The sequence below is a fragment of the Engraulis encrasicolus genome, chromosome 18 (assembly GCF_034702125.1).
Source record: "Engraulis encrasicolus isolate BLACKSEA-1 chromosome 18, IST_EnEncr_1.0, whole genome shotgun sequence".
NCBI lineage: Eukaryota > Metazoa > Chordata > Actinopteri > Clupeiformes > Engraulidae > Engraulis > Engraulis encrasicolus.
The window spans coordinates 48251884-48274297 of NC_085874.1; the positions used below are offsets into that span (position 1 = coordinate 48251884).

General features: G+C 42.5%; 1 protein-coding gene, 1 non-coding gene and 1 pseudogene across 2 annotated transcripts; all 3 read left to right on the forward strand.

The window, feature by feature from the left end:
- The first annotated feature begins 696 nt into the window (after positions 1-696).
- Positions 697-2545, forward strand: LOC134468279 (trace amine-associated receptor 1-like; annotated as a pseudogene).
- Positions 2546-14377: 11832 nt separating this feature from the next.
- On the forward strand, positions 14378-15463 carry LOC134468280 (trace amine-associated receptor 4-like). Its single transcript, XM_063222222.1, has 2 exons — positions 14378-14438; positions 15042-15463. The coding sequence occupies exons 1-2, from the start codon at positions 14378-14380 to the stop codon at positions 15461-15463; spliced, it is 483 nt and encodes a 160-aa protein (XP_063078292.1).
- Positions 15464-18387: 2924 nt separating this feature from the next.
- On the forward strand, positions 18388-18483 carry LOC134469542 (U6 spliceosomal RNA). Its single transcript, XR_010039011.1, has one exon. It is a non-coding gene; the product is annotated as a U6 spliceosomal RNA (small nuclear RNA).
- Positions 18484-22414: the final 3931 nt, after the last annotated feature.

Below are 22414 nucleotides of genomic sequence, written 5' to 3' on the forward strand. Positions count from 1 at the left end.
ACCAGGGCCAGAGAGCGCCCCCTAAAGGAGGGGTATAAGGGGGTCAGAACATTTGAAACCCATCATTTTTACATTGTAGGACCCCAAATAAACCAAATGAAACAACAAAAAGCACAAAATTCCTACGGGAGCTGTTTTTTTCTGACAATTCATATCACACTATTAATCGGGGCATTGATATCTGTTCATGTCTAGAGCCAGACCTTGGTCAAACACATACCTCTGTGTAAACTAAAGGTAAGTACTGATGACTACAAGAAGGTTAAAAATGATATTCTGCCATTGGGCAGATCTCTCACCACTCCCCAACAGATGAAAGAAAATGTACCGTATGATGCAAGAACATTTTGCATTGGAATATGAGGTTTTTGGAATGTTACCTTGGAATGTAATAAATAAATAGAATGGAATGTTGCATTGGAATATGTTTTGAACTATACCTCTGCAGTGGACCATAGCTGTACAGGTACACAGACCGAAAACCAATCACAGTCCACTGGTACATCACATGACTCATCAAAGGGAGTTGCATTTTTGGTGTATAAATGTATGTGACATTTTAACAACATGTTAACATGTGAAGGACGTTTCACATGCCAAAGCAGCAAGGTTATCTGTGTGTCTGTTTCAATGTCAATGATGCGATACAAAGCCAAATGCCCATTTCGAATTTTCTTTTTTATCTATATAGAATTCATGAAGTTCAACAGTCAAATATCAGGATCAATGATTCTGAAGGAAGTCAGCAACATAACAGGTGATTGCCTGATGTCCATCAACTCTACATGTTTGCAGATATATTCATCCATGGCAATGTATGTATCGCTGTACACCGTTGCTGCAGCTATTGTGCTCTTCACTGTGTGTGGAAACCTCCTGGTGATAATAGCAGTGTATCATTTCAAGCAACTACATACGCCAACTAATGTCCTCATTATGTCTCTGGCTATTTCGGACTGTCTTGTGGGTTTATTTGTGATGCCAGTACATTCCATGATTTTGATTGAGTCTTGCTCACTCTTTGGGTCAAGCTTTTGTGCCCTGTACAACACGATTAACTTCCAGTTAACGTCTGTATCTGTTTACAATATTTCCCTCATTGCCGTAGACCGTTACCTTGCCTTGAGCAATCCCTTCGTCTACTCTAAGAAGGTTTCCCTCTTCGTAGCGTTTATTGTCGTACTACACATGTGGATTATATCCTTCATCTATAACTGCGCCCTTCTTTACTTCAATGGAAACTTTCAGAGCAAATGCCCAGGTAAATGTGTGATATACGTTAATGACGCGTGGACTACCTCATTGCCAGGAGGCACGCGGTGCTCATAAGAGCAGCGCAGCGGGACAGGAAGAGACTGGACGTCCACCACCACCACCACAACACCAGCAACAGTAGCAGCAACGGCAGCAGTAGAGGCTACTCAGTGCGGCTAGAGAGCAAGGCAGCCAGAGTGCTGGGGATCCTGGTGTCAGTGTTCTTGGTCTGCCTGATCCCGTACTACGTCTGCATGATGCTAACGGACGCCTTGGCCCAGTCGTACGACCGTGTGGTGAACACCCTGCTGACCCTCTTCTTCCTCAACTCCATGGTCAACCCCGTGATATATGCCCTGTTTTATCCCTGGTTTAAGAAAAGCGTGAAGCTCATTGTCACACTGGCAATAAAGACTGGACTCTTCTTTCACTAATGTGTTATCCAGTGATTGATTCATGCAATGTGCCTTGTGCCTCTGGGTGGTTGATGTTTAAGGGCCTAACGCCAAAAAAAAAAAGTTTTTCAAATTCCTGAAAAAAATGATGGATAAAAATTGGAAAAAATTTGAAAAAAATAAAGCACTTAGTGGTCTGTGTAATTTCACCTTAATTTTGCCATTTTTGGGAAAATGTGCCCTGCATCAACACATAGCATAGGCATGTCACACCGCAGGAAAATGGAGTCACACCACAGGGAATTCACTGCATTATGGCCATTTTAATCCTTTTGTATACATGACTGACATCTGAGCTCATGCTAACTTGATAATGATATTGTGTTTAATCTTAATATGGGTTTTCATTAATAAAAACACTTTTTTTCCCTCCTATAAGAGCAGTCACACCACAGGACACCATAAAATGAACCTAAGCATTGCGAGACAGAAAGATTGCAATATGAAGACATATTAAGAGGTTAAGAGTCACCTTAAACTTCCACAGCACTCTCCAATAACTGAGGTACTGACTGGTTAGGAGCCAGTCTTTAAGACCCTTGTAGTTGGCCTAGTCACACCGCAGGAAATTTGACATATAAACCTTTACATAAATCTTAACAAAAATGTTTCTTCTCATCTAAGACTAATATGAAACATAATGTACCACATCTTCTTTCATTGACATTTGTTTTTTAAAGGAAAATAACAGTTTTGAAGGTTTTTAACCAATGTTACGAAAAAACAAGGCGTCACGTCTCCCACCCATATGCTTCGTTTGCAAATACAGTACATTCCGTGCCACCATTGTGTCTCTCTCAATCATGTTTCCATAGCATGCACTGCACCAGAGTTAGCCTTAGGCTAGTTTGCATCTGTAGTCCCTGACATGAAAATAAGATAAAATACAATAGAATAATAAAGTAAAGTCAACAAAAGCATTATGACAGAGACAAGTAGAGTGAAGAGTGACAGGATATTAGCAGGGAGAGAGAGAAGGGGAGGGCTCGAAAAATGACCGGAACCGGGACCGGAATCTAACTCAGGTCAGGACCCACTAGTTTGACGCCCTCTCGGTACTTACGTGGTACGTCACATGGTAATCAAACATTTCAAACAAGCGATTTAAGGTTAGGGTTAAGGTTAGGGTTAGGGTTAGGGTTAGGGTTAGGGTTAGGGTCGTATGACGTAAGTGGTAAGTACAGAAAGGGCGTCGAATTAGTGAGTCCCAACTCAGGTCGTCGGTGTAGCAGTCGAGTGCCCAGCCGATTGAGCCACGGCGGGTCGTCACCTCCAAACATGATGCAACCTTTCCAAAAGCACACTGGCATGCACACGCAGGCACGCTCGCGCACGCACACACACACAAGCACACACGCACACACACACACACACACACACACACACACACACACACACACACACACACACACACACACACACACACACACACACACACACACACACACACACACACACATACACACAGGCCATTCTACAGTTGAAAGACACACACAGACAAGGAGGGAGACAGAGAGGGAGGGGGCTCACCCACACTCCCACACCTTCCTCAGCAGCAGGGGGGCTCATTACCACATGTGTTAGCAGCACAGGTGTTGGTAAACATTGTGTCCCTGGCATCATGCTGTGTGTGTGTGTGTGTGTGTGTGTGTGTGTGTGTGTGTGTGTGTGTGCGTGTGCGTGCGTGCGTGCATGCGTGCGTGCGTGCGTGCATGCATGTGTTTGTGTGTGCGTGTGAGGTTATTGCATCATCCTTATCATCATCATCATCATCATTATCATCATTATCATCAGTTTACTACAGGTCAGGACATCAGATCAGAAACTACTGGCTAATAATGTCTGGAATATTTCTAAAACATTAAATCTAAAACAAATACAGTACATGTAAAATGGAAATAAATTGTATCTCTGCAAATATCTCTGCAAACACAGCATGTCTACAAACATCTGGAGTCTAGCAGACCAAAAGCACAATACAAAATCTTCTTGTGGAAAAATATTAAAAAGCCTTTATTGAAACATGGCTAAAAGTTTTAAAACATGGGAGCTCCCATGTTTTAAAACTTTTAGCCATGTTTCAATAAAGGCTTTTTAATATTTTTCCACAAGAAGAGTGCCTTGGACTCCTTTTTTGACAAGATATTGTTTTTTCCCCAACACCAAAGAGCACCTTCAAGATTTTTTCTGAACAATTCCCTGAGCACTTCGGATTTTCTCTTCACTTGATGCACAATACAGAATGTCTATACCCAAACCATTTGCAGACCTCAGCAGGTATTGCTGTGATAAGGCAGAGTGAGAGTGGATTTGAAATGTTATGTTACATTAGTAGTTAAATCAGTGCAAATGTAGTGTAACTAATTAAAATTGGATTTGATACAGAGAAGATTAGCATGGCCACCTGCGCAAAGGCAAGGATGAAGCAGTCCACATTTTGTGTGTGGAAGCTATGGTTCAGTGGTTAGGGACTTCATTTCAGAAGGCTGGAGGTTCGAAATCCCATCATCAATTCTTCCCACCTTGGTCCATGGCTTCAGTGCCCTTGAGCAAGGTACCTGATCCCACATTAGTCCAGAGACTGTAAGTCGCTTTGGATAAAAAGTGTCAGCTAAGTGTAACGTAATGCAATGTATGTGCTAACACAGTGGTTCTTAACCGCACCCCCAGGGTTAAGAACCACTAAGTCATGTGTAAATATAGTATGTCTACAAACATAGCCACAAAGTAGGACACTTGACTCAGCATATGTTGCTTGTTGCAATGTTGACATACAGTAGAATGGACAGCACATGCCTCGTGCTTACTGTTGCGATATTGTAGTGTTGCCGTGAACTGTAAAGCAGGGGCTCTCAACCTTTTCCAACTTGGGGCCCACCTGAAATGCAAACAAATGTTCGGGGCCCAACTATGACCCGACAAACAATAAAACTCAAATAAATCAACAGTAACCTACACAAAAATGTTATTTTGATTTTTTAGAAAATGATTTCAAGGCCCACTTGGAATACCTTCGCAGCCCACCAGTGGGCCCTGGCCCACAGTTTGAGAATCACTACCCTAAAGGCCGTGACTCCTAAAGTGGAGCAAAGGCCACACACTAACCGGCGCCACGCACTGACCGGCAGTAGCTCTCGAATGGGGCCTCAAAATCGCAGCTTGAGCAAAGGCACTCATGACCAGGGTGTACAAAGCAATGTTCACATACGTATGGAATAGCGGACGACGAGGTGTCCCGATATCAAGGGAAATAATGGACGAGGCGGAGCGTTCTAAACAGCCCGACGGCGCAGCCGAAGGGCTGTTCGCTTCGCCAAGTCCATTTCCCTTGATATCGGGACACCTCGAAGGCCGCTATTCCGCTTATCACCCGGCTACCAGCATTTAATTATTAATTTATTAATATGTTGATCTAAGGCTTCGTGAGAAAGTAGATACACCACTGCGCTTGGTACGTTGCCATGGGCACCACTTCCTAATCTAGTGAGACGCGCCTCTATCGCAGGCATGTAAGGACGCGCGCAGAATGTTGGTGACTTGACAACCAAATGCGATAGAATTGACGACTGGGTTTTTGACTTGACAACCAGATGCGATAGAATTAGTAACGGGGTCTTGACTAGACAACCAGATGCGATAGAACTAACGACGCGGTCTTGACTAGACAACCAGATGCGATAGAACTAGTAACGGCACTTCGCCAGAAAGTTAGAGAAGAAGCAACTTGGACGCCCGCACGCCCGCATGACATCATAGGTGTCCTGCTACCGGGGAATAAAGGACACCTGCTCAGCCAATCAGAAGACGTTGCGTCTGCTCACTGGGTGATAAAAAAAAGCAACGTATATAAGTAACTTTTTACACAAATGCTCAGGTGTACTAAGATTGACATGAAATCGGATGTAACACGTGAATCAACATGAAAATCTGTTGATGCATAACTGATATGAAATTTGAAAAAGTATAATGTCACTTTTCAAATATTTACTTAGCCCAGTGTTTCTCGTTTTGGGGGGACGCAGAGGCATGGCAGGGGGGGCGTGTGACATCTGATTTTGGCGTTTTTTTTCCCTCAAGGAAATGATTTCCTGTCTCGCCAATAAGCAATATATTTTAAGCCCTCACCAACATTATATAAATTGTCATGAATTTGAATGGCATAGGAAATGAACACACGTCCCCAAAGCAGCGATCGTAAAATCAGTCTGTGCGAGTACTGCTGTTGCTTAGGGGGGGCTCGGAAGCATCCAGACTCTCTGAAGGGGGGAATGATGAGAAAAGTTTGAGAACCACTTGATTAGCCTAACTAAGATTCAGTAGGAAATCTACGGAAGGGCCACTGACAGCTTTGTTATGGTCGGGGTTGGGACAAAGTCATGTGCCTTGTAAAATATGGATCTAATGACAGAACAGAGTTACAGTATCAGGGCTTGACACTGGCACCTGCCAACCGGCCAAATGCTGGTAAAACTTGGCTGTGGCTAGTAATACTTTAATTGTCACTAGCCAATTTGGTTGGCATCTTATTCCTTAAACATACGGATCATTGTAACCTACATTCTGTTGTTTGCCCCTTGTGTATCAATTGTGTGTATTTAAGTTCAAGAAAAAGCTCAGTAACTCAGTTTCCATTTGCTTGATATATTTCCATGTAGAAAGTTGCACACTCATCTTGCGTTGGCACCTCATCTTCTGAGGTTAGATGTACACCATCATGATAAAGAAAAAAAACCAATACCAAATCTGTGGCTAGTGGAATACCTGAATGGCTAGTGACTCGGGAAAACCACTAGCCACAGTGGCCAATGGATGAAACAGTGAATGTCAAGCCCTGTACAGTATGTGTAATCAAGTGTACTGTATAGTATGAATACAAGTAAATGAGCACATCGCATTACGATGTCCAAGGAACGCACCAGGCAGGTCCAGGACAGAATAGTAGAAAGGTGTGCTATTTGGCGCTTTATTAGGATACCCATTAGTGTGGATCCAGAGATCTAAATTAACACCTGCCAACCACCCACATGCTGGAGAAAATTCAGTCGGGCTGGTAGAAAATAAAACTTATTAGCCACTTTGATCCATTAGTCAGTGTGTTTGGCGAGTAAGATTAACGTCTACTTGCCATTTTGGCTGATTAAAGGGACACTGTGCAGGAAATGGTCAAAAAGGTACTGCAACTATGCTGCTCATTGAAACTGGGCTGACTATTGCCAAATTTGATCTTTACATGAAAGTTTACTAAGTAATAAACACATATTTTCTAGTATGGTCCAAGTAGAGTCATTTTTGCAGCTAAAAATGGCTATTTTTGGAAATTCAAAATGGCGGACCAGGAGAAGATCCCTCTTTTCATGTATGAAAAGTGCCATTTCGTGAGCTTAGAATTATAAGGTTCTATCTCCGTTTAGGGTAGTTCTGAGATATTGAGCATCAAAGTTTTTACATCCCAGCTGTTTTGTGAGATAGAACGTTTTTATTTTATTAATAACAATGTAAAATAATACTTTTTTCACAAAAATAACACCACACAGGCATTAATAAGCATGTAATGGGTCAGATTATGTAAAAAACTCAATTTTACCAAAAATGGAGATAGAACCTTATAATTCTCAGCTCACGATTTCTCTAGTCATAATGAATACTTAGAATTTGATGCTGGTGGTAAGTATTCATGAAAAAGGTAACATTAGTGAATGGGCAGCATGAATTCTGGAAATAAACAACTAAAAATCTCACACAGTGTCCCTTTAAAAAAAAAAGTTAGTTTAGAGAGTCCAGAGTGGATGCAACACATCAGCTACTCTTCCTGGTGTCCAGGGGTTATAGGTTAGAAAAGATCCTCCCTCTAGCGCAGGGGTGGGGAACCTATGTCTCGAGGACCGTCTGTGGCCCTTGATGCCGTTTCATCCGGCCCTCGATATAGTTTTAATGTTATGCAGCTTCACATGAAATATGACATATTTTGTAAAGGAATTTTCCAATACAATTAAGCTATATTCAGTGTGTGACACTGACACTCTGACTATATTGTTGATGTAATATTTGCAGGGGTGATAGTGAAAAAAAATACTGAGTCTGAACTTTTTCCCCTGCTCTAACGACGACGACAAGATACTGCATAGTGTCGTAACGTAGGCCTATTTTGACACATTATTCAAACATTTAATAGCCTGTGTATGACCACTTTCTGAGACAAGAATAACCTAATGGCTAATTATTATCAATGTTTTTATTTTTGCAAACTCTGTCAAGCCTGAAATCTGGCATGGAGCCTGAATACTATCAGTCCTGTATTTGGTCTGTGCTAAGACAACACAAAAACATCCCTAACCATAATCCGTCTGTTCACAATGTATGCACCCACCTCCCTGGGAGGTGAAAGAAAAAGACATTATCACAAAAAACTTGCAGCAACATTGACGACTGAAAAAGCAACACAGGTAGATTATGTTCTTGAAAATTGGCAACATCTCTATACTATATGTACTGCTGAGAGGGCAGTCCTTCAAAATGAAGGTGACAACAAAAGCAAATATGCATTCACTCCGCAAATGTAAAGGGGTGTTACAACCCATACCTCTTAAATGAGGACATGCAGGTTCTCCTATCACTGCTGATGACAGCCAGATGTATGTCTTTCCAGCTGCGTCATGACTACAAGGTTTCGACACACATATCAACCTGCCTCACTGACTTCTTGTCAACATGGATGAAGGAACACAACACCACCTGCAGTTGAAGCTGTCCAAGACAGATCTCCTAGTGATCCAAGCTAAACAGCCAACCTGTCATAACATCAACCTGAAGATGGGCTGCATCAGCTAAACTGCTGAAATGTAGTAATTTCCCAGGGTTTCTATAACCGCTTTTCAGGAAAAAAAGAAAAGAAAAAAGTCAAAGTCAAAGTCCTTGGCAGTACATCACAGAATCTTTCTGTCACTTCCTGTGGATTCTACAGAGTCTCTACTTTCAAATGGTACCAGCCACTTCATGATAGGTCAGAGCAGAGCCATCTAATATCAGAGTTACGCCACTCCCATAGACCTCTATGGACCAATCTTTCCACAGCAATGGCGGCTCCCATGGAGCCTCACTGAGCGTTAACATAAAAATCCCCATTGACTTTAGTTCTATTAGAAGTTACTTAGTTCCAGGAGGTGGCCGTAGAACACAGAAAATGTGGTAAAGGTAATGTAATTTGTTTGTACTTAATCTTTGTTTGGTATGTGATGGTTCTGTGTTAGTTTCCAACGAACAGAAGTTTACTGTTAAGAAACATTTTAATCTACGCGAATCACATCACCAACCGACTTCCTGGTCCCCGGTTTGCGCAACTCTGTTATTAGATGGCTCTGGGTCAAAGTATGCGGGCACAGGAACGTTGTGCAAAACCTCAAAAAAACATCAAAAATAGCCCCTAAGGTTAACGGGTTGATTCTGTATATTTCCTGTGCACTTAACATATGCAAGTGTGGTATGCTATGATTATGTCCACTGATGTACATCACTTTGGATAAAATTGTTTGCCAAGTGTAATGTAATGTAATGCAATGCAATGTGTGGCCTAAGTCTCCACAGAGTGCACTACACAATCAGTCCTCAAGAGGGTGCCAACAAGCAGATTTTACCATCCCTGTTACATTCATTAGGTAGCCTCCAGTGTCACAAACTATGTAACAACATGAAACATTACTTGAGTTGTCACTGTACGTTAGGGTTAAGTGTAAGTACAGTACATAATTTTATATGTTGACTAAGGTGCTGTTTCCACGTAGCTGGATATTTTTATATAGGGCCTATGGATATTTTTTTCTCCTGGTTGCATTGGTTTTGCATTGGCTTTGGCCTTCCGTTTCCACGTAGCAGATATTTAAAATCCAGATATAAAAAGCAGGAGAAACAAATATCCTGATGAGGGGGCTGAAACGCATTTGTTACAATGGAGGATTTATTTTTATCCACATGTTGCGTTTACATCTAACCAGGAGAAAAAAAATACTCTGCTAAAAAAATATCCTGCTACGTGGAGACAGCACCTTAGTCAGATGAGCTAGTCCTCAACACGGATGCTGTCTGTCCCCTGTGTTGTTCTCCGAGCACACAAATGAAATATCACTGCACCACAATGATTTCAATTTAGTGAGATAAGCTGATGATATGGCTCTAGTGGGAGTCTTTTATCAGAAAGACAGCATATCTGACAATGTGGATCATGTTTTTAAGCTAGAGAAATGTAACACTAGTTCATTCTTAATGTACAATATGTAAAACCAAGGGGCTAATTCTCAACTATCAGCACTCTTAATTTCTTACCAAAATGTTGCAATTGTCAGCTGTTTTACATATTTAGGCACATATGTTGACTGCAAGCTTAACTTCACAGAAAATGTTGATACCATATGTTAAAAGGCCAATCAAAGGTTGTTTTTAAATCAGGCTTTGGAGTAAGCTGCAACGTCTAGGAGAGGACATATGGAACCTGATAGAAAGTGTCCTAAGTAAGAGTAAGTAAGAGTAACTTTATTAAAGGGACACTGTGCAGGAAATGGTCAAAAAAGGTACTGCAACTATGCTGCTCATTGAAACTGGGCTGACTATTGCCAAATTTGATCTTTACATGAAAGTTTACTAAGTAATAAACACATATTTTCTAGTATGGTCCAAGTAGAGTCATTTTTGCAGCTAAAAATGGCTATTTTTTGGAAATTCAAAATGGCGGACCATGGAGAAGATCCCCCTTTTCATGTATGAAAAGTGCAGTTTTTCCAGTCATAATGAATACTTAGAATTTGATGGTGGTGGTAAGTATTCATGAAAAAGGTAACATTGGTGAATGGGCAGCATGAATTCTGGAAATAAACAAAAAATCTCACACAGTGTCCCTTTAACCCTAACCCTAGGGTTATAGTGACAAGTGTATAATGTTTTAGGTGCTGTTATACCCGGGTATTTTGATATACGCAGACCTTCCCCTTCGGTTGTGCCTTTTGTTCAAAAACAAACGAAGGTTTTCCCTCTATAAAACGAAGCTCCAAAAAAACTCAAAAAAAACAAAAGTGGAGATTTTTTTAAAATCTCCCGTTAGCGTTTGTATGTAAACAGAGGTAAACGGAGACTTGAATGGCTCTACTTACGGCACACAGGCTTAACGTATTTATGACAGCTCTCAACAGCATATTTATGCGTATTTGCCTTTGATGTGAACGAAAATATTTTGCTAAGCGTAGAGAAGAAAAATGTTCGCGCACACACACACACACACACACAACATGCCTTAGAGTCGATTCTGAGTCTGGGGCTCAGGCGTCAGTGCACTAAATAGTAGTGAAAGAGAAGGGTCTTTACTTGCTTTACTTGGAGGTTGATAGAGATTACCCTAGTCTTGCTGCCTGGCAGTTTGTTCCATCATTGAGGGACTACGACAGATAACAGTTTTGAGCATCCTGACCAGCAGCTTCTCTGTCTGGCACAGCAACTGTCTAGCTGCAGTCAGACAAGGCACAGAGGATGGTGAGGAAGGCAGAAAAGATCATCAGGTCACCCCTCAAAGTCATTCAGGACCTGTACACTTCACACTGTTCCATCAGTTTCATCAATACACTGAAGAAAGCCAAATGACCACATTGCAAGGACACTGGAGAACTTTCCATGATTTTGTTCCACCGCGCCACTTGCACTCTTTGCACCTACCATACATACACAGCATCCACACTACTTCACCTATTTATTGTCCATCTGTAAGTTAGTCCTCTTATTACATACTGTGTGTGTGTGTGTGTGTGTGTGTGTTGGTGTGTGTGTTGGTGTGTGTGTGTGTGTGTGTGTGTGTGTGTGTGTGTGTGTGTGTGTGTGTGTGTGTGTGTGTGTGTGTGTGTGTAAATAAAAATATATATATTTTTGAAAATAAAGTACACTTGACCTTGAACTTACATTGCCTTTTATGTGTGTAAACACGCTTTGTACAGATTGAGGCCCCTTTTGAGAGCTACTGTAGGTTAGTGTGTGGCCTTTGCACCACTTTAGGGGTCACGGCCCTCATTTGGTATTTGTCATCCTTCACCTGGTGGCCACAAAACAAATGTACATGTTCTAAGGCAGGGTTTCCCAAACTGGGGTGCGTGCAACATTCGCTTAGGGGGTGCGCGAACCACATTGAAATGTAAAAGGGGGTGCGCAGGGGGAAAAGTTTGGGAACCCAGCCTGATCTTCAAAAATTCCGTGCTCCTGGACACGGATGTTAAGGACACGAAATCTGTGTCCAGGAGCACGGATTTTGCCAAAATTCAGTGCTCCTGGACACGGAATTGTTTTGCGTGATGGGCACGTGGAAGTGCTTTCTATATTCCCACAGCACTGTGTTAACTCTATCATTAGAAAATACATACCAAATGCCAATCCTAAACGAAATAATGCTATAACAATTGAAGTTGTGCCTGACCAAAACATTCCCTCACCTTAACCTGTCATTAAAGACATATTTTTGAGAAATATCTTTTCCAATGGGTTGATAGGCTATCAAATTCATATAATGAATGTAAGAATACTAGCTGTGCCCAGACCAAAACAATCCCTAACCCTAAAGTGTCAGTAAGAATTTTTTTTTTTTTTGAGAATAATATTTGAAATTAGAAAAATCCTGAGAAAACACAAGACTGTGGAAACATAAAACAGTGGAAGTATAGAGAGAGCACTTCTGTGTGTCCATCACGGAAAATAATTTTGTATCCAAAAGCACAGAATTTTGGCAAAATCCGTGCTCCAGGACACGGATTTTGTGTCCCTAATTTTCGGAGATCATGTTTGGGAACCGCTGTCCTAAGGCAACACTCCACTATTGCAACACTAAGGCCGTACTGTACTGTACTGTATGTACCAGGGCTTGACACTGGCACCTGCCAACCAGCCAAATGCTGGTAAAACTTGGCTGTGGTTGGTAACAATTTCAGTGTTACTAGCCAATTTGGCAGGTAGCTTATTCTATGGCATGACATATCAGAATAGCGTATATTCTGCACTTTGCCCCTTTTGTATCAACTGTTTGTATTTAAGTTCAAGAAAAAGCTCAGCTACTCAGTTTCTATTTGCTTGTTTTATTTCATTGTAGAAACCCATGCCCTCCTCTTCTGAGGTTAGAAGTATTTTGGGGGGCTTTTCGGCCTTTATTGGTTTTTGTGAGACAGGATAGTGAAGGAGAGACAGGAAGTGAGCTGGGAGAGAGAGATGGGGAAGGACCGGCAAAGGACCCAGACCGGGAATCGAACCCGGGTCAACCGAGTGGTAAACGTGTGCCCTACCACAACCTTTTTTAATCTTTAACAGGGGCCTTTTTGTATTTCATGCGCACCAGCCAGGGTGTGCCACCAATTTGTAGCCAATGATTTTTGGAAGCCTTAGACCCATACATCACCCAGTCCAAAATCAGAAACTAAGTATGGGTTCGGTAGCTATACTGACCACCAGGGCCAGAGAGCGCCCCCTAAAGGAGGGGTATAAGGGGGTCAGAACATTTGAAACCCATCATTTTTACATAGTAGGACCCCAAACAAACCAAATGAAACAACAAAATCAATTTTAGCACAAAATTCCTACGGGAGCTGTTTTTTCTGACAATTCATATGTAAGGGTTAACGTTCGGCGAGAAGGTCGCTACCGTGGAATAGCAGCACGACAGAGAGAATCTTTAGACCCCGACGCGGAGCGGAGGGGTCTTGTTCTCTCTGAAGTGCTGCTATTCCACAAAGCGACCGACTCGCCGAAAGTTAACCCGCTTATTATATGGATATACTTAAATGATTCACACATGGCGGGGGTATTTCTTTAGGCCTATTTAATGTTAAGTCTATTATAGTTTTTAATGTCAAAAGATTGTTGCTGCGCAAAACAAAACAGTGCCGTTGTGGAACACCGCTAGGCAACAGCTAGGTAGCCAGGACAACAGTGTTGTCTATCACAGCAGCTGATTAGAGTCTTGTTGTAAAGTCGCTTTAGCAGTGAAAAGTCTTGTTGCTATTGACAGCGGTCTGTTATAGACCAACCCGTCCGTTATCGAAAAATAACAGACGTGCGAACGTTGGGGAGCCCCGTTGAAATGAATGGAGCATTCGACCGATGACGTCACACCATATAATAACACACTATTAATCGGGGCATTGATATCTGTTCATGTCTAGAGCCAGACCTTAGTCAAACACATACCTCTGTGTAAAGGTAAGAGCTGATGACTACAAGAAGGTCAAAATTATATTCTGCCATTGGGCAGATCTCTCACCACTCCCCAACAGATGAAAGAAAATGTACCGTATGATGCAAGAACATTTTGCATTGGAATATGAGGTTTTTGGAATGTTACCTTGGAATTTAATAAATAAATAAAATGGAATGTTGCATTGGAATATGTTTTGAACTATACCTCTGCAGTGGACCATAGCTGTACAGGTACACAGACCAAACACCAATCACAGTCCACTGGTACATCACATGACTCATCAAAGGGAGTTGCATTTTTGGTGTATAAATGTACGTGACATTTTAGCAACATGTTAACATGTGAAGGACGTTTCACATGCCAAAGCAGCAAGGATATCTGTGTGTCTGTTTCAATGTCAATGATGCGGTACAAAGTCAAATGCCCATTTCGAATTTTCTTTTTTATCTATATAGAATTTATGAAGTTCAACAGTCAAATATCAGGATCAATGATTCTGAAGGAAGTCAGCAACATAACAGGTGATTGCCTGATGTCCATCAACTCTACATGTTTGCAGATATATTCATCCATGGCAATGTATGTATCGCTGTACACCGTTGCTGCAGCTATTGTGCTCTTCACTGTGTGTGGAAACCTCCTGGTGATAATAGCAGTGTATCATTTCAAGCAACTACATACGCCAACTAATGTCCTCATTATGTCTCTGGCTATTTCGGACTGTCTTGTGGGTTTATTTGTAATGCCAGTACATTCCATGATTTTGATTGAGTCTTGCTCACTCTTTGGGTCAAGCTTTTGTGCCCTGTACAACACGATTAACTTCCAGTTAACGTCTGTATCTGTTTACAATATTTCCCTCATTGCCGTAGACCGTTACCTTGCCTTGAGCAATCCCTTCGTCTACTCTAAGAAGGTTTCCCTCTTCGTAGCCTTTATTGTCGTACTACACATGTGGATTATATCCTTCATCTATAACTGCGCCCTTCTTTACTTCAATGGAAACTTTCAGAGCAAATGCCCAAGTAAATGTGTGATATACGTTAATGACGCGTGGACTACCGTTGATCTGATGGTGGTGTTCATCTGTCCCTGTGCCACCATCATCATCCTGTACCTGAAAGTCTTCCTCATTGCCAGGAGGCACGCGGTGCTCATAAGAGCAGCGCAGCGGGACAGGAAGAGACTGGACGTCCATCACCACCATCACCACCACACCAGCAACAGCAGCAGCAGCAACGGCAGCAGTAGAGGCTACTCAGTGCGGCTGGAGAGCAAGGCAGCCAGAGTGCTGGGGATCCTGGTGTCTGTGTTCTTGGTCTGCCTGATCCCGTACTACGTCTGCATGATGCTGACGGACGCCTTGGCCCAGTCGTACGACCGTGTGGTGAACACCCTGCTGACCCTCTTCTTCCTCAACTCCATGGTCAACCCCGTGATATATGCCCTGTTTTATCCCTGGTTTAAGAAAAGCGTGAAGCTCATTGTCACACTGGCAATATGCAGACTGGACTCTTCTTTCACTAACGTGTTATCCAGTGATTGATTCATGAAATGATGTGCCTTGTGCCTCTGGGTGGTTGACGTTTAAGGGCGTAACGCAAAAAAAAAAAAAAAAAGTTTTTCAAATTCCTGAAAAAAATGATGGATAAAAATTGGAAAAAATTTGAAAAAAATAAAGCACTTAGTGGTCTGTGTAATTTCACCTTAATTTTGCCATTTTTGGGAAAATGTGCCCTGCATCAACACATAGCATAGGCATGTCACACCGCAGGAAAATGGAGTCACACCACAGGGAATTCACTGCATTATGGCCATTTTAATCCTTTTGTATACATGACTGACATCTGAGCTCATGCTAACTTGATAATGATATTGTGTTTAATCTTAATATGGGTTTTCATTAATAAAAACACTTTTTTTCCCTCCTATAAGAGCAGTCACACCACAGGACACCATAAAATGAACCTAAGCATTGCGTGACAGAAAGATTGCAATATGAAGACATATTAAGAGGTTAAGAGTCACCTTAAACTTCCACAGCACTCTCCAATAACTGAGGTACTGACTGGTTAGGAGCCAGTCTTTAAGACCCTTGTAGTTGGCCTTGCAGCTGCCCATTCACAAACATTGACATACATGTCACCCCACAGGACGCAATTTGTGTTACGAAATTGAACTTGTAGTTAATATTACTGTCTTGAGTTTTTTCCACATTCACATATCTTAATCTAAAGTTAAGATTTATGCAATCATGCCAAATGCTTCATACATTATTCAAAATGTTGTTGGTTAATTTATATATATATTATTATATATTGTTTCATTAATGTTACAATTACACCGCAGGAAATTTGACATATAAACCTTTACATAAATCTTAACAAAAATGTTTCTTCTCATCTAAGACTAATATGAAACATAATGTACCACATCTTCTTTCATTGACATTTGTTTTTTAAAGGAAAATAACAGTTTTGAAGGTTTTTAACCAATGTTACGAAAAAACAAGGCGTCACGTCTTCCACCCCTCTGCTTTGTTTGCAAATACAGTACATTCCGTGCCACCATTGTCTCTCTCAATCATGTTTCCATTCAATGCACTGTACCAGAATTAGCCTTAGGCTAGTTTGCATCTGTAGTCCCTGACATAAAAAATAAAATAAAATACAATAGAATAATAAAGTAAAGTCAACAAAAGCATTATGACAGAGACAAGTAGAGTGAAGAGTGACAGGGTATTAGCAGGGAGAGAGAAGGGGAGGGCTCGAAAAATGACCAGGACCGGAATCTAACTCAGGTCGGGACCCACTAGTTTGACGCCCTCTCTGTACTTACGTGGTACGTCACATGGTAATCAAACATTTCAAACAAGCGATTTAAGGTTAGGGTTAAGGTTAGGGTTAGGGTTAGGGTTAGGGTTAGGGTTAGGGTCGTATGACGTAAGTGGTAAGTACAGAAAGGGCGTCGAATTAGTGAGTCCCAACTCAGGTCGTCGGTGTAGCAGTCGAGTGCCCAGCCGATTGAGCCACGGCGGGTCGTCACCTCCAAACATGATGCAACCTTTCCAAAAGCACACTGGCATGCACACGCAGGCACGCAGGCACGCGCACACGCACACGCACACGCACACACACACACACACACACACACAAGCACACACGCACACACACACATGCGCACACACACACACACAGGTCACTACAGCCGGAGGTGGCACACACACGCGCACGCGCGCACACACACACACACACACACACACACACACACACACACACACACACACACACACACACACACACACACACACACACACACACAGGCCATTCTACAGTTGAAATACACACACAGACAAAAGGAGGGAGACAGAGAGAGGGAAGGGGGCTCCTAGGAGCTACCACACCTTCCTCAGCAGCAGGGGACTCATTACCACATGTGTTAGCAGCACAGGTGTTGGTAAACATTGTGTCCCTGGCATTGTGTGTGTGTGTGTGTGTGTGTGTGTGTGTGTGTGTGTGTGTGTGTGTGTGTGTGTGTGTGTGTGTGTGTGTGTGTGTGTGTGTGTGTGTGTGTGTGTGTGTGTGTGTGTGTGTGTGTGTGTTAGCAGCACAGGTGTTGGTAAACATTGTGTCTCTGGCATCATGCTGTGGAGATCGCACAGGTCACACAGCTAACACTAGGGAGTCCTGGGTGGAGTTGGTCCCTGCAATGTGTGTCAATAACTCTCTTTCATAGTCCCCAGGTGTGTGTCTGTGTGTGTGTGTGTGTGTGTGTGTGTGTGTGTGTGTGTGTGTGTGTGTGTGTGTGTGTGTGTGTGTGTGTGTGTGTGCAGGGCAGCTGACACGGGGGGACAAAGGGGTACGTTGTCCTGGGTCCATGGAGATGGGGGGCCCAGAATCGAATCCCAATTACATTGTATGTACAGTATATTAGAGGGGGTCTTTCAGAAGGCTTTTTCCTGGGCCCAGCTACAGCTGTCAGCAGCCCTGTGTGTGTGTGTGTGTGTGTGTGTGTGTGTGTGTGTGTGTGTGTGTGTGTGTGTGTGTGTGTGTGTGTGTGTGTGTGTGTGTGTGAGTGTGTGAGTGAGTGTGCGTGTGTGTGTGTGTGTGTGTGTGAGGTTATTGCATCATCCTCATCATCCTCCTCCTCATCATCATCATCATCATCATCATCATCAGTTTACTACAGGTCAGGACATCAGATCAGAAACTACTAACTAATAATGTCTGGAATATTTCTAAAACATTAAATCTAAAACAAATACAGTACATGTAAAATGGAAATAAATTGTATCTCTACAAATATCTCTGCAAACACAGTATGTCTACAAACATATGGGGCTCTAGCAGACCAAAAGCACAATACAAAATGTCTACCGAAACCATTTGCAGACTTCAGCAGGTATTGCTGTGATAAGGCAGAGAGAGAGAGTGGATGTGAAATGTTATGTTACATTAGTAGTTCAATCAGTGCAAATGTAGTGTAACTAACTAAAATTGGATTTGATACAGAGAAGATTAGCATGGCCACCTGCGCAAAGGCAAGGATGAAGCAGTCCACTTTTTTTTTTTTGTGGAAGCTGTGGTCCAGTGGTTAGGGACTTCATTTCAGAAGGCTGGAGGTTCGAAATCCCATCATCAATTCTTCCCACCTTGGTCCATGGCTTCAGTGCCCTTGAGCAAGGTACCTGATCCCACATTGCTCCAGAGACTGTAAGTCGCTTTGGATAAAAAGTGTCAGCTAAGTGTAATGTAATGCAATGTATGTTCTTAACCGCACCCCCAGGGTTAAGAACCACTAAGTCATGTGTAAATATAGTATGTCTACAAACATAGCCACAAAGTAGGACACTTGACTCAGCATATGTTGCTTGTTGCAATGTTGACATACAGTAGAATGGACAGCACATGCCTCGTGCTTACTATTGCGATATTGTAGTGTTGCCGTGAACCGTAAAGCAGGGGCTCTCAACCTTTTCCAACTTGGGGCCCACCTGAAATGTAAACAAATGTTCGGGGCCCAACTATGACCCGACAAACAATAAAACTCAAATAAATCAACAGTAACCTACACAAAAATGTTATTTTGATTTTTTAGAAAATGATTTCAAGGCCCACTTGGAATACCTTCAGGGCCCACCAGTGGGCCCCGGCCCACAGTTTGAGAATCACTGCCCTAAAGGCCGTGACTCCTAAAGTGGAGCAAAGGCCACACACTAACCGGCGCCACGCACTGACCGGCAGTAACTCTCGAATGGGGCCTCAAAATCGCAGCTTGAGCAAAGGCACTCATGACCAGGGTGTACAAAGCAACGTTCACATACAAAAAAAGCAACGTATATAAGTAACTTTTTACACAAATGCTCAGGTGTACTAAGATTGACATGAAATCGGATGTAACACGTGAATCAACATGAAAATCTGTTGATGCATAACTGATATGAAATTTGAAAAAGTATAATGTCACTTTTCAAATATTTACTTAGCCCAGTGTTTCTCAAAGTGGGGCGCAAGCTCCCCTGGGGGGGCGCAGAGGCATGGCAGGGGGGGGGCGTGTGACATCTGATTTTGGCGTTTTTTTTCTCTCAAGGAAATTATTTCCTGTCTCGCCAATAAGCAATATATTTTAAGCCCTCACCAACATTATATAAATTGTCATGAATTTGAATGGCATAGGAAATGAGCACACGTCCCCAAAGCAGCGATCGTAAAATCAGCCTGTGCGAGTACTGCTGTTGCTTAGGGGGGGCTCGGAAGCATCCAGACTCTCTGAAGAGGGGAATGATGAGAAAAGTTTGAGAACCACTTGATTAGCCTAACTAAGATTCAGTAGGAAATCTACGGAAGGGCCACTGACAGCTTTGCTATGGTCGGGGTTGGGACAAAGTCATGTGCCTTGTAAAATATGGATCTAATGACAGAGCAGAGTTACAGTATCAGGGCTTGACACTGGCACCTGACAACCGGCCAAATGCTGGTAAACTTGGCTGTGGCTAGTAATACTTTAATTGTCACTAGCCAATTTGGTTGGCATCTTATTCCTTATACATACGGATCATTGTAACCTACATTCTGTTGTTTGCCCCTTGTGTATCAATTGTTTGTATATAAGTTCAAGAAAAAGCTCAGTAACTCAGTTTCCATTTGCTTGATATATTCCATGTAGAAAGTTGCACACTCATCTTGCGTTGGCACCTCATCTTCTGAGGTTAGATGTACACCATCATGATAAAGAAAAAAAGCCAATACCAAATCTGTGGCTAGTGGAATACCTGAATGGCTAGTGACTCTGGAAAACCACTAGCCACAGTGGCCGATGGGTGAAAAAGTTAATGTCAAGCCCTGTACAGTATGTGTAATCAAGTGTACTGTATAGTATGAATACAAGTATATGAGCACATCGCATTACGATGTCCAAGGAACACACCACGCAGGTCCAGGATAGAATAGTAGAAAGCTATTTGGCGTTTTATTAGGATACCCATTAGTGTGGATCCAGGGATCTAAATTAACACCTGCCAACCACCCACATGCTGGAGAAAATCCAGTTGGGCTGGTAGAAAATAAAACTTATTAGCCACTTTGATCCATTAGTCAGTGTGTTTGGCTAGTAAGATTAAAAGAAGAAAAAGAAAGAAAGAAAGCCCATTGGGAAACTCCAACTCCCATTGTCATTGTGACACAGCACTCCACAGCACACAAGTGAACACTGCACACAACGAAATTCCATTTATGCCTCACCCGTGCAAGGGGGCAGCCCTCAGTGGCGCCCCATGGGGAGCAGTGCGGTGGGACGGTACCATGCTCAGGGTACCTCAGTCATGGAGGAGGATGGGGGAGAGCACTGGTTGATTACTCCCCCCACCAACCTGGCGGGTCGGGAGTCGAACCGGCAACCTCTGGGATGCAAGTCTGACGCCCTAACCGCTCACCCATGACTAACGTCTACTAGCCATTTTGGCAGATGAAAAAAAAAAGTTAGTTTAGAGTCCTGAGTGGATGCAACACATCAACTACTCTTCTGGTGTCCAGGGGTTATAGGCTAGAAAAGATCATCCCTCTAGCGCAGGGGTGGGGAACCTATGTCTCGAGGACCGTCTGTGGCCCTTGATGCCGTTTCATCCGGCCCTCTATATAGTTTTAATGTTATGTAGCTTCACATGAAATATGACATATTTTGTAAAGGAATTTTTCAATACAATTAAGCTATATTCAGAGGACTTAGAGAAGGTGGGGTCTGTTTTAAAGGTGGCTGCCTTCAATATAGGCCTAAAGTGCAGGGGAAAATCCTGGTTTGTGTTCATAATACGGCCCTCGGAGGACTTTTACAGCCCTCGGATGAATTTGAAGTGGCCCTTCGAATGAAAAAGGTTCCCCACCCCTGCTCTAGCGGTCTGATTGAACAAGATTGACACTCTCCTTTGGATAACTTCACCTGTATGCATGAAACAAGGCAGAGACAGAGACAGAGACAGCATTCAGTTCTGCGGCCGGAGCCATCACCCATTCGTATGTTAAACATCAAAGCGCATCACAGGGTGCAGATCCCAGATTACTTTTTCCCGGGGCCTGGCCAAAGCTATCAGAGGCGCTGAGCCTGTGCTATATGTTAAGTTGTTCATACGACACTATCGTCTATACCAGGGGTTCCCAACCTTTTCCAACTTGGGGCCCACTCGAAATTGTCACAAATGTTCGGGGCCCACCTCTGACCCAATAAAGATTTCAACTCAAATAAATCAATAGCAACACACACCAAAATATGATTATAATTTGTAATTTGCAATTTGTAATTTGCCTACACAGAAGAGGACTGACGCAATCAGAGGGAGCCTGAGGCAGCCTGAGGTGCTGTCACCCATACCATACGTATGGTAAACATTAAAGGGACACTATGTGAGATTTTTAGTTGTTTATTTACAGAATTCATGCTGCCCATTCACTAATGCTACCTTTTTCATGAATACTTACCACCAGCATCAAATTCTAAGTATTCATTATGACTGGAAAAATCACACTTTTCATACATGAAAAGGGGGATCTTCTCCATGGTCCGCCATTTTGAATGTCCAAAAATAGCCATTTTCAGCATCAAAAATGACTCTACTTGGACCATACTAGAACATATTTGTTTATTACTTAGTAAACTTTCATGTAAAGATCAAATTTGGCAATAGGCAGCCCAGTTTCAATGAGCAGCATAGTTGCAGTACCTTTTTTGACCATTTCATGCACAGTGTCCCTTTAAAGGAGAGGATAGGGTGCAGCAGATGCAGTGCAGGCAGGACAGAGGAGAGAAGGATGAAAAACGTGAATGGCACACCCCTCACCACCCCCACCCCACCATTCAAATGCCCAAACTGCCTTTAAACAAAATGTATCTTCAGGCTTCATATTCACAAAAAGTCACTGTTGAATAGGCCTACTTACTGTATATTTAGTGTATAGTGCAGTGCAGTCAAGTCATGTTTTCACAGCAGTAACAAACAATAAGATAT